This window comes from Lactuca saligna, chromosome 3, assembly GCF_052625555.1.
Source record: "Lactuca saligna cultivar CGN05327 chromosome 3, ASM5262555v1, whole genome shotgun sequence".
Classification (NCBI taxonomy): Eukaryota; Viridiplantae; Streptophyta; class Magnoliopsida; order Asterales; family Asteraceae; genus Lactuca; species Lactuca saligna.
Window position 1 is genome coordinate 183,044,376 of NC_136419.1, and position 13,830 is coordinate 183,058,205.

A 13,830-nucleotide genomic window follows, 5' to 3' on the forward strand; every position below is an offset into this window, starting at 1 on the left:
AGTTTGAAGCTTTATACCTCCATATGAAGCTTCCAACTCAAGCATGCTCAGATCCAAGGCCTCGACTTCTCACTCCTTATTCTCCAAGGCTCCTTCGTTACTCCAAGATCACACAAAATCACTTAAGGCTCTCAAATGCACTCACAAGCTTCATGAACGAAGGATTAGGGTTTTAGAGGGTTTATTGACTGAGGATGGTGGCTAGGAATAAGGCCATCTCATTCTTTAAATATGGAAACATCCAAAGTTAGGGTTTCTACTATGTGTCGTGTACGCCCAGCGTACTAGGTGGCTCCGCTTAAAAATCACGCACATGAGTACGCTAAGCGTACACTTATGTACGCCCAGCGTACTCAGATGCCACCTTTCTCAAATAAGGGACTTATTCTGCCACAACTTCAAACTTCTATCTCTTCCTCGATGCAACCTCAATTCCCATGAACCTCATACCTACGGAAAGGTGAAGAGATGCCCTACGCTTCTAGCAACTCGTAGCAACTTGAGGCTGTAGTAGACGCTATATTTTGTATATGATTTATACGTATGTTTATGTTGATGGGAGATTTGGCAGGTCGGCACTAAAGTCAAACACTCTGTGTGGATGCATTATATATATATGATGGAATATGTGGTATACTGGGAAAGTCACTAAGTTTTATGCTTACATTAAATTTTTTGCAGGTTGTTTCTTGAGAAGAGCTCGGCAGGACTGTACACACGCATCGAAGATATTCATTTCCACGGTTTTTTAATTTGACTTTGATAATGTACTGTTTTAAATTTTAATCAAATAAATGTCTCTCAATGGTTATTGAAACAATGAGTTTAATTAGTTAATCTATTTTATGAATTGAAATGCTCTTAATAATTTTTGGAATGTTACACTTATTGTTCCTAATACACATATTACTCACACAAAAGCCTAAATACAACCAATATCTAATTCAAACGAAAAGTTTCATCCAAAAAGCTACTAACAAATAACATTCCAGAATAATAATCATCTACAAACAAAATAATATGCTTAAAATAACGACAAATACCCACAAAACTTCGGGTTCTTCACCGTCAGAAGGCTTTGATGTGATTTTCTTCATAAAACTGCAATCCCGAACTACTGGGAATTGCCGAAATGAACAGCCCCTTAAGTTCGAAATGCAATTCTGATTTCATTCTCCAGAACGTTATATATAAGGGCCACAGTAATGGATTGGGTTTATTATGTTGCTTACCCAAAAAAAAAAAACAAAAACAAAAAAAACCTGGAATGGTGTGTTCTAGACTAGGTGGTTACTTTGCAATTTAAAGTAATATTTTTTTGCTGTTTTCTTAAAATAGAGGTTAAGCATATAGTTAGTTTAGTTAATTTCAATCACATTTAGAAAAACCAATTTTTTTTGCTAGTTCGATTCTCACTGCTTCTACTTTTAGGTAACATGCCTAGCCTTTAGTGGTTTGCAGGTTGCTCTATGGATCCAAAGTTTCGTATCAGGTTTTTAAAGTTTGTTTCGCTGGATTTATACTCATCATCCAAAAACGATCACATCAAATTGTACAAAATATAAAATATAAGGGCATAAATATAAATAATTAACGAACTATTTTATTTTTCAAAAAACACCATTTACTTAAAAAAATGTTACTAGAAGTTAAGCAAGTATAACTACGTATTTACAAAATACCATTACTTCGATAATTTTTGTTGGTATTTAATGTACAAACACAAATATTTTATTCCCTCTTTATTGTATCTTTTTTAATTAATAGTAACTTGTAAATATGAAAATGAACATCCACCCCAAAACAATGGTCAACAAATATGAACATTAACAAGCAAATCCCACAAGAAAACAAGAAGCCAAATCCAATTTAAATAACATTCCTCTCAATGAAGTACTTAACAACATATGAACATCCACCCTAAAATGAGAATGCAATCCCTCTTTTCTTCAAGGCTACAACAACATCAAGAACGACACAAATCTTTTACAATTTTTTTTTCTGTAACTCAACTTATATTAAAAAAAAAAGTCATTCATTCATTCATTCATTCATTGATACATTGATTGAAATGGGTCCCACATATTTGTCTTCTTATTTCCTCTTCCCAATAGTCAACAATTCAAAGCTTCTCAAAGCATCATCACGACCACTTCTGGATGATGGCACTGCCCGTGTGAAAGATGATGACTTGGACTCGAATCCGGGCTGCGAGTGAAGCCGTTGGGCAGTTGATATCCGCCCGCTGCCCGAACCTAACCGGTTTGACCGGTTGTCGCCGCTTGGCTCACCCGATGAACTCGGCCTGCTGCCCGACACGACTGCCCGTTTTGATGTGCTGCCCGTTCGCGATATTCGGCCTCTATCCGAATCACCATGCTGAAAATACAATTATAAATGTAAATTATTGAAACGAATATAACAAATAGCAATGTACTTTCATGTATTTTTTTTGTCTATTATATGTATAGCATCTTACTTTCATTTGTTGCTAAAAAGAAAATGTATACTCTTTTTGGGTTAATCTCAAAAAAAACTATATATTTTATGTTTATTCCGGATTTAACCTCGAATTTATTTTTTACCAAAAAAAGACCTTGTATTTCTTCATTTTTTCCGAAAAAAACCCTTAACCTTCTAAATGCTTCCAAATAAATCCTCAACCTTTTTAGTTTTTCTCAAAAATACCCTCACATTTTACAAATTGTTTTGGAGGGAAACTCCGATAAAATCCCAATATTTTGCGTCAGTTTACGGTTTAATCTCGACTTTTACTTTTTGAAGAGAAAAGTCCTATTAGTTTATATTTTGCCCAAACTAACGAATTAGTCCTTATTTTTTTTTAACAGAAAATGACAGATTATCGTATAAAATTAGATAATCGGGACTTTTCTAGTTCAAAAAATAAATGTTGGGATTAAACCGTAAACTGACCCAAAATATTGGGAATTTATTGGAGATTTTCAATTTTTTTTTGAGTCGGATTAAAATGAAAAAAATACAAGGTCTTTTTCAGAGTTGAGGTTTAATTCGGAAAAACACAAAATATAAGGTTTTTTTTAGATTACCCTTTTTCCTTTTTACTTGATGTCAAAAGAACGACTTAATAAAAAAAAGTTAATCTCATAAAAGACCTTATACTTTGTGTTTGTTTCCGATTAAACCTCGAATTTACTTTTTTCCTGAAAAAGACCTTGTAGGTTTTTCATTTTTTCGGAATAAACCATCAACTGTCCTTTTTTTCCGAAAAAAACCTTCAACCATCAAACTGCTTCCAAATAACTTTTTTTGTTTTTGTCGAAAAAACTCACATTTTACAATTGGTTTTGGTAAAAAAAAAATGACTAGAAGAGCCACATCAGAAAAAATGAAAAAATACAAGGTTTTTTCAGGCAAAAAATAAATTTGAGATCAACTCTAAAAAAAAAAGCCAATGATATGACCTTTTTTTTGGCAAATACAAAAGATCGACTAAATAAAAGGGTTAATCTACAAAAGAAAACCTTATATTTTGTTTTTTTTTCCAGATTAAACCTCGAATTATTTTTTGCCTGAAAAAGACCTTGTATTTTTTCAATTTTTCCGATCTAACCCTTTAAGTAAATTTTTGCCAAAAAAAACTTATAAAATGTGAGGGTTTTTTAGAGAAAAACTAAAAACTTGAGGGTTTATTTGGAAGCAATTAAAAAGTTGAGGGTTTTTCAGAAAAAAAAAATACAAAGTTGAGGGCTTTTTCAGAAAAAAAAAATGAAAAAATACAAGGTTTTTTCCAGGCAAAAAATAAATTTGAGGTTTAATTTGGAAAAAAAAAAACACAAAATATATAGGTCTTTTTTGAGATTAGCCCTAAATAAATAAAATAAAATAAAATAAAGTTAGGGATATGAAGCTTTCCTCAAAAAGTCTTCTTTTCCACATGGTGATGTGGGGCCCATCAAAAAGATTAGGCAAAAATCAATAAATTGCCATTGTACATTTGTACATTCACTTTCTATTCAACTAATACTTTTGTATATACTAATCATATCATATTAGTGGAAATTGTTTTTGTCAAACTTAAATAAAGATTAAACCAAATCATCACCAACAATTGAGAAAAAAAAAAATTCAAATACTTTTTAAGAATCATGATTCTATACTCACCATTTCTTTTGATGACGTGGCATGTTCTGAAGATCTGTGCCTTGAGTGTTCACCATGCAAACCACTACCAGAAACATTTCGCCTTGCAAATGCCTCAACTGCCCCTGAGTATCTATCTCTAACCTCTGCTCTCACTATAATATACACACATAAATTACCATCAAAGACTAAGGGTATGTTTGGAAAAAAAAAAAAATAGTTGGAAGCCGGAGATTTATTTATGTAGAAGTAAGGTTTTGGAAGGTGTAAAATTACATGAAAGGACATCTGAACAAAATATGTGCAATGCTTTTAAGGGCAACCTAGTAATTTGTTATAATAGGCAGGAGCTTTTCTTTAAAAATGACTTGAAAGTTGAAATAGTTTTCGGATTATGAGCTTTTTGTTCTAAAATAAAATTTGGAGCTTTTACTTTGAAAGCTATAAAAAGGTTAAAATATAACACACACACTTTTGACATTTCTAAATATATAATATAATAATATTATATTATATGGAAAAAAACAAACCTGGGGTTTTTTCCACCTTTTCTGCTGAAGGCCCTGGATTCAGAGGTAGTTTGCCAACAGTCTGATTTGTAAATACAGGTTTATAAGAATAAACTTCTTCAAAAAAAATAAATAAATAAAATTAAAAACTAGAAGAAAAAAAAAAATACTAACACGTCCTCTAGAACTGGAACCTGAACCAATTTGAGGGTACTTCAAAATTGTCCAGTCAAATACATAGTCAAACTGATACCCTGAAATACAAACACAAATCATATTATTAAATTAAATTAAAAAGAATAAAACAAATCACTACAGAATCAAATCAGGGAAAGAATGGAATGAAAAAAAAAAAATTGAAAAATAAAAAAAATAAAGACAGTTTGTATTGTCTGAGGGAATATAGAATAAGACCATTCTTGAACGACAAATCTTTTTTTTTAAATATGACTTTGATTAAGTTACAATTTTTATATCTAGAAATAGTTAAATCATGTCTTTTATTATAAATCTAGTTTAGAGTTTTTTTTATGTTTAATTTGTTACTTTTGTAGATAAAAAATAGGGTTAATCTCATAAAAGACCTTATATTTTGTGTTTTTTTTTGGATTAAACCTCGACTTTATTTTTTGCCTGAAAAAGACCTTGTATATTTTCGTTTTTTCCGAAAAAACCCTCAACTTTGTCTTTTTTTCCGAAAAAAATCCTCAACCTTCTAACTAATTCCAAATAAACCCTCAACTTTTTTAATTTTTATGAAAAAAACCCTCACATTTTACAATTCTTTTGGAAAAAAAATGACTGAAAGAGCCAGATCAGAAAAAATGAGAGAATACAAGGTCTTTTTCAGCCAAAAAATAAATTTGAAGTTTAATCTGAATAAAAAAAACACAAAATATAAGGTCTTCTATGAGATTAAACCTAAAAAATACATCGACTATAATTAAACTATATATAGAGTGAAATTTATATGTAATACGATACATTCATTCATGATTCCATTCCATTCTATCCAACCAAACAGACATACAAAAAGGGCAAAACAGACTTTTTACCTTCTCGAATGAAAAGATCACGAAAAAGTCTTTTCAAGTATGAATAATCCGGCTTATCATCAAAACGCAATGATCGACAATAATGAAAATATGATATGAACTCAGTCGGATACGACTTACAAAGCACCTGAAAATTATCAATTTAAAAAAAAAAAAAAAAAAAAAAAAAAAAAAAAAAAAAAATTATCACTTAATAATCATAACAAAACAACTTAAAATATTCAATAATATGATTTATTACCTCTATAGGAGTAAGCATCTTCTTTTCACTAATTTTATCATATTTCTGCTTCTTAGTCCCAGCTTTCAGCCCCTGCCAAGGTAGGCTACAACCACATAAACATTAAAACCAAAATTAGAATCCCAAAATTAAAAATAAATAAATAAAAATAGGGAAAGATTATGATATTATAATATTATGATATTAAGATATTAAGATATTAAGATATTATGATATACTCAACCTTCCTCTCAAGAAATACATGAGCACATAACCAAGAGACTCCAGATCATCCCTCCTGCTTTGCTCTGGAGATTACAATTTAAAAAAAAAAAGTCATGAGGGCATTTACGTCTTTTTGCATGGGCATGAAAAAAGATTACTTACCAACTCCAAGGTGGGTGTTAACACTGGCATAACGAGCAGTACCAGTGAGATTTTTGTTTTCCCTAAAAGAAAATTGGAAAAAATATATATAAGTAATAAGAAATAGAAATATTAAAATTTAGAGCTGAATCATTTAAATATGAGTTTTCTTAATAATAATCGGTTATAATACCTGTATGGTATATGCTTATGTGTCTGTAGATCCCTATACTTTTTTGCAAGACCATAATCTATAATGTAAACCTATTGTGTATAACATGTATTTTAACGTTAAAATATGCGAATATAAAAAAAAATTAAAATTTTTAAAGAAAATAAAAAAATACCTGATTTGCCTTACGTCCTAGACCCATCAAAAAGTTATCTGGTTTTATATCACGATGAAGGAAGCCTCTTGAATGCATATATTCAACTCTGTTTATCTGCATAAAACAATACAGAAGATTCAGTGTCATCAGAGAACATATAAAAGGGTAGATTTGTCAAAGTAAATGAAAGTAGGATATGATGCTATGATACACAAATCAAAGGGATGTATATTGCTAATTGACTAATTCTTGTATTTAACACATCTTTGTGTTACACAAAGTGGCATATACTTAATTACTTACCAATTGATCTGCAAGCATTAGAACTGTTTTCAAAGTGAATTTCCGATTACAATAATTGAATAAGTCTTCTAAACTTGGTCCAAGAAGGTCAATAACCATGGCATTGTATTCGCCTTCAACTCCAATCCATTTAAGGTGGGGAACACCAGCTGTGGGAGGACATTAATAAGATTGTATTGTGAGTTTCTTGACATAAGAAAAAGGGAAAGATAAGAAGAATGTAAAAGGGAAATATGAATAAAACTTACTTCCTCCTTGAAGAAGCATGTACAATTTGGCCTCATAGTGAAGCTGTGGGTGTTTAGTCTTAACAGATTCCTGAAAGCATAGGCAAAATATGTGTGAATTGGTATGAAAAGACGTTCTACAATCTTATAGATGTAAAACCCTAGATAAATACCAGTTTAACAGCAACTTCTTCTCCACTTTGAACATTTACTCCTGGAATGAAAAGAAACCATTCACGAATGCGACAAAACTATTACATAAGAGCAACAAAAGAGGGGAAGAGATAATTTACCCAAATAAAGCTCTCCAAAAGATCCACTACCAATCTTCCTCCCAAGCTTAAACTTCCCACCAATCACATGATCCATGATGAATTCCCAAACAAACAAAGGTTAAGTAGATTCACGTAGCTAATAACTTCAGTTGAACTAAGTGAAGAAATATCACAGTGTCAAAAGCTAAGATCTCCAAAATGCACTCAGATCCATCAAAACTCACAACACAAACTCGCGAATTGCAAAGCCTCCACACCAATTTTTGGTATGAAGATTTGTGAGGAAACAATCGAGCTTGATGAGGTCTAGCAATGCCAGAAACTTAAAACCCCAAGCAAGAAATTTGTGGGTATCGCTATCGCTCCTACGACACAGAACCGACAAAGCAATGGATCGGTAAAAACCCTAGAACCTACACCATCAATAAAACAGAAAACTTGCTCCTAGAAACCAAGTAAAAATACGATTTTTCGAAGAAACTAATCAAAAACTCAACAACGATGATAATGCAAAGCAAAGATATACAAGATTTAGGTCGATTACTAATTGAGGAACGAAGGGATTCAAGTGAAGAATTTTTAAGTGAGATCGAAGGAGAAGAAGAAGAAGAAGAATCTAAGAAGAAGAAGAAATCAAGGCGGAAATTCCTTCGGAGGTTTCAGATTCCATAGGATCTGCAGGAAGAAAGGAAGAAAAGCAGATTGACGGATTTTGAGGAGAAATATTTTTGTTGCAAGAAAAAGTAGGGATAAGAAGGATTCGGACAGTGCGATTGTTTGATTTTGTTACCAAATATATGATTCTCAAATTATTATATAATCTATATGTTGTTTGATCAAAAACTATGAAAAGAGTTATTCATGATATACTGAATTTATTGTTTTATTAATATAAAAAAAAATATTTTATTTTTCTTTATAATAATAAGTTTATATAATTTTTTTTTTTGGAAAAAATAGCTTACAAACACTACCGCTTAATCGTTGTGCGACATGACGTTGAAGTCACTGCAAAGTGCAAACTAACCCACATGACCATTTTTTATCATTAATATATTATGTTTTATTATATTTTTTAATTTTTTTATTGTTGATTTATGATATACAATAGTTATATATATATATATATATATATATATATATATATATATATATATATATATATATATATATATATATATATATATATATGCATAAATAAGTATTACCAAAAGAAAGAATTGTAGCTACCTATAAATACTACACATTAGCAAGAATGGGTCACAATTGTTCTCTTCCTTCCATGTGAGAAAAAAGGTTTAAAAAAAAAACTACTTTTTACAAGAAAACAAACGGCAGGATATGCCTATTGATTTGAACCCATGAATAATTTTGAATTATTTAAGTTATTCTAATATCATATCTTGCAAAACAACAATTTTTGGTTATTTAGTTTTTATTAAAAATAATATTGATATCCATATTGATGAAAGGTACCAACAAATACAGCAAGTCATTCTTCAAAGTATATTTTTAGAAGTTTTTTGTTTTTTCCTTTTGTTTATTTCACTTTATGTGTTCTGAAAATATTATCTTGCTTTGTTTTATATAGTGTTTGTTCATGATATTGTACACAATTTGTTGGGACCATTCATCTACTTATCCTATGTGAACCGAATTGTTGGCTCATTTAATGACTATTTCAAGCATCTTTTACAATGCAACTCAAAAAATTTATCAAAAAGATTCCCTACATTCATCTGTCACTTAATTATTACCATATACAACCTGTGGACAAGATGTTAATGTTCACAGGTAGGTTTACTAAAATAGCCACTAACTTGCCCCTCTTGCCAATTCATAAGTGGGGTTTACTTTGCCAAACATTTGTTTTTTAAGCCAATTCATGGTACAAAAATGGTTCCTACTTCCTAGACTCTTATTGACAAACCACCTAATACATACTTGTTTATTTATTTATTTATATTTGTATTTTAAAAAGTTACAAGTATAACCCCTAAAGTTTCATTGATTACGCTTAATTTAATTTTATTTAAAATATGATTTCTTTTAGCGTTTTGTTTTTAAAATTACGGAATGGTACCTACCTAATAGAGAATTTACAGATTGTGTCAAAAGTATTTAAATTAAAGAACTCGATGCAATGCACGCATCATCCTACTAGTTTTTTACTATTCTTTTAAGGGTCTTTATATCAAGATATCTATTTCTATTTTTTATCTTCTCCTCGTGATTTTATTCTTCTCATTTTCTATATTAATCAATATACATTTTATATTAGAAGATAGGCTTGTGTAAACACAGGTTCGAACATATTGATTTTCGAAATATGTTTTTTTAATTTGACATTACAAATAGGTTTTTCAATGTTCAAATACAAATAGGTTTTTCAATGTTTAAATACGAATTACATACATATTAAAATATTAGATCTTTTTTAGAAAAAGAAACAATAGCTTCGAGATGTTTCTTCTCTTCTTCAAAGCATGCCAAAACCTTATCTAGGGTATAAATAAGAACATTATTAGTACGGTTTTGTTCGGCAATAAAATGTGATAGCCAAATTCCAAGCTGCAAAAAGGGTTGCATCCGGTATCGCCTCCAATGTTTTTCTTTTTCATATTAACTTTGATTCAAGAAAAGCTTTGTTATCAATTATCAACGTGATGTAGAGTTTTAGTTTCTCATTATACGCTTCCGAAAATAAAACCACATCGTGTTCGTAGTCTCTCTCACTCCTTGTGTTAATTGGCATGCTAGTATGTTACGTATAAAATATCTTTATGGTATTCTAATGTCGATGATCTATGATTATATAGGGGAGGAGAACAATGCATTTAAAACTGGAGATGCTTGTTGAACCATTCCAAAGGTTATGTATTAAGAAAATTGTTCATATAAATAAAAGGTAATGCTTCTAATAACCATATAAGATAAATGTGTTTAGACTTCAACATATAAACACCAAAATGTCTCATCTAAACCCGAAAATTCTAGAAACAATGTATTAATATACATGCAAAGGAACTTATTATATCTAGTCTTTAATGATGCATATACTATTCCTTACATAAACTTACAATTAGCATGCACCGGCATATATCCGAAAATTAAATTACTAAGAATCACATCCACATATCTATACATGACAACTTAAATCTTCTGTAAAAAAAATTGAGCTTAAGAGAGAAATATAATATGATTTGGAGATTGTTCGTCAAAGGATGAAAATTATACAAGAAACATCTGACACAATAAATATAGTCGGCCAATAGAAATTAGTGATACTTTCAAGCGTTTGTAACAACCCAATTTTCACATCCAAAAATTTTTGTTTAAAAACGTTACTTTAGAAAATATTAATAACTAAAACATCGTTTGATCAACCATAATATAAACTGAACCATGTCTGAAAACCAAAACATACAACCAATCAGAATATCAGAGTATCAATCCCAGAAAAGCTCGTAAATGCGGAAACCGGAGAGTGTGTATGTGACATGTTGCTACCGCGCCGGCTCCTTTCCCCTAGCTGAGGAGGTACCTGAAACCAAAACTGAAACTGTAAGCACAAAGCTTAGTGAGTTCCCCCATTATACCCCATACCATGCATACATATAACAAACAATGTTCAGCTAGGAGTTACGAGCCTTGCCCACACTCGGGAAGATACGGGCTCTGCCCACACTTCGCTAGCCGGGAGATACGGGCCTCGCCCACACTTGTGAAGATACGGGCCCTGCCCACACTTCGCGATCGGGGAGATACGGGCCTAGCCCACACTCCAACCTCGGAGAGATACGGGCCCTGCCTACACTCAGCCGCTAACCCATAACATACAAGTATCACGCAGACAACAAGTATAAGCAACTCTATCATATTAACACATATATCATACTTGACTAAACCCAGAGATACGGGCTCGGCCCACACTCTAGTACTAGCATCTCGTCTACACGGGTCGGCCTTGGTGCCTTAGACCCGTTCCTACTGGAAAGGAAACTCACCTCGAAATAGCTGCTGGTCTGTGTGGGAATTGATCACCTACTACTGCTGCTGCTGCTCCGAAACCCCCCGGCTGTAATTCCCATAATATACTTAATCACACACTGATAACTGTCCTTTGGGTAAAAAGACCATTTTACCCCTGGTCTAGCCCTAAGTCAAATCAGAGTCAACTTTTAGTTGACCCGACTCGCCGAGTTGGCTCTCCAACTCGTCGAGTCCCTGTCCAGACGATTGTCCTGGGTCCCTGATTCTACTCGTCGAGTTAGGCTATGACTCGACGAGTTCTTCTTCTAAACTGACATTAAAGTTCTTCGTCCTACTCGCCGAGTTGTATGAACACTCGTCGAGTTCGTCTTCATCCGTTGAACACTCATGCTTAGACTCGCCGAGTTGTATGAACAACTCGCCGAGTCTGTTCTTAATCTAAGGAGATTGCCTTGAACTCGCCGAGTCAAGGCATTGACTCGCCAAGTACCTCCATAGATGGGTTAAGCTTCTGACTCACTGAGTCACACCCCGTGACTCACTGCTCACTCGACATTACGAAAAGGGGATAAACTCGGAGACTCGCGAACAGACTCGCCGAGTCGTTGCTATGCACCTACTAAATACACGGATTTTCTCGATTCCGCTCCATGACATTCATAGATCTGGACTTCTAGGACACAAATCACATGTAAAGTTTCCAACTTTACGTGTGGATATTCACCAATATGGATTTTAGGGCTCAAAATGCCTTAAAAGGGTAGATCTAGGGCTAACAAGCAACATGGGGCCATAAAGCTAATAGATCTGAGCTCCTGGAGCTCAATCTTGCCTAGATCCAGAGGCCAAACATCTTATTACGACATATAATGCACATAAAAGCTTGGGGATTTGACCAAGAAAGACCCAAATGAAGTTTTAAGCATAGAATCATGGGGAAAACGGGTTATACCTCAAAGGAACTGCTGGAAGAACACAATAATTGCCTGGATGGCTTCCCTTCTTCTGGATCTACTTCCTTCCTCCTTCAAAACCTTCAAAAACACACACAATAGCCTCAAACTCTCAAGGAACAACTTAGAACGGGGGATACAGGGCTTTAAGGGTGAATGGGGGCTGGCTTGGGGCACTTAAGTCGTTTCAATAGGGTGCAAACCCCTGAAACTTAGGGTTTCATCCAACAGCGGCGACTCGCCGAGTCCAGGATATGGACTCGCCGAGTCGCCAACTTAAAACGTGTCCTGGGTCACGTCCCTACTCGGCAAGTCGGACCTATGACTCGCCGAGTCCAAGGCTAAAATAGGAAATATTTGAATAAGATTTACATACCAGAAACCAGGTGCTACAAATCTCCCCCACTTATTTTAGACTTCGTCCTCGAAGTCTGCTGCTCGATCCTGAAACAGCTCGGGGTAATGCTCCATCATCTCGTCCATCGGCTCCCAAGTCCATTCCGAACCCTTGCGGTGCTACCGTTGCACCTTCACTAATTCCACCCTCTTGTTCCTCAAATCCTTCGACTTCCTGTCGAGGATTGCGACTGGGAGCTCAATGTAATTCAGGCTGTCATCAACCTGAATATCCTCCAAAGGCACTACTGCTGAATCGTCCACTAAGCACTTCCGCAACTGAGAAACATGGAAAGTGTTGTGGATCTGGCTGAGCTCGGCTGGCAGATCCAACCTATACGCCACCTTGCCCACCCTGGCTACGACCCTGAACGGTCCGATGAATCGCGGGCCCAACTTGCCCCGCTTCCTGAATCGAATGACGCCTTTCCAAGGCGACACCTTCAGGAGAACCATATCCCCGACTTGGAACTCCAAATCGGATCGACGCTTATCGGCATAACTTTTCTGCCGACTCTGAGCAGTCTGAAGCCTGCTCCGGACCTGCTGGATCCTCTCGGTCGTCTTGAGCACCACTTCGGTGCTCCCCATGACCCTCTTTCCAACTTCACCCCAGCATATCGGGGTCCTACACCTCCATCCGTACAGCATCTTGAAGGGAGGGCAGTCGATACTCGCGTGATAGCTGTTGTTGTAGGAGAACTCGGCCAGGGGAAGATAGGTATCCCAGCTACCACCGAAGTCTAGCACGCACGCCCGCAGCATATCCTCCAGAGTCTGGATGGTCCGCTCGCTCGGGCCATCCGTCTGCGGGTGAAAGGCGGTGCTAAAATGCAGACGAGTGCCCAAATCGTCATGGAATTTCTTCCAAAATCTGGAAGTAAAACGCACATCCCTGTCCGAGATCACCGATACTGGCACCCCATGCCGTGCCACAATCTCCCTTGTAACGACCCAAATTTTACGTCCGAAAATTTCATTTTAAAATATTACTTTAGAAAACATTAATAAATAAAAACATTGTTTGATCACACCATAACACATCGTAACCATGTTCTAAAAGGTCAAACCATACATCCCAT

At 34.4% G+C, this 13,830-nt stretch overlaps 1 protein-coding gene across 1 annotated transcript; it reads right to left on the bottom strand.

Moving 5' to 3' along the window:
• Positions 1 to 1,847: 1,847 nt before the first annotated feature.
• Positions 1,848 to 8,208, bottom strand: LOC145037591 (casein kinase 1-like protein 10). Its single transcript, XM_078986286.1, has 14 exons — positions 7,425 to 8,208; positions 7,305 to 7,345; positions 7,153 to 7,222; positions 6,905 to 7,053; positions 6,620 to 6,715; positions 6,466 to 6,536; positions 6,294 to 6,355; positions 6,151 to 6,214; positions 5,928 to 6,012; positions 5,687 to 5,813; positions 4,806 to 4,885; positions 4,653 to 4,713; positions 4,144 to 4,277; positions 1,848 to 2,379 (listed from the first exon to the last, which is right to left on the bottom strand). The coding sequence occupies exons 1-14, from the start codon at positions 7,498 to 7,500 to the stop codon at positions 2,095 to 2,097; spliced, it is 1,401 nt and encodes a 466-aa protein (XP_078842412.1). The 5' UTR covers positions 7,501 to 8,208; the 3' UTR covers positions 1,848 to 2,094.
• Between the last annotated feature and the right edge of the window lie 5,622 nt (positions 8,209 to 13,830).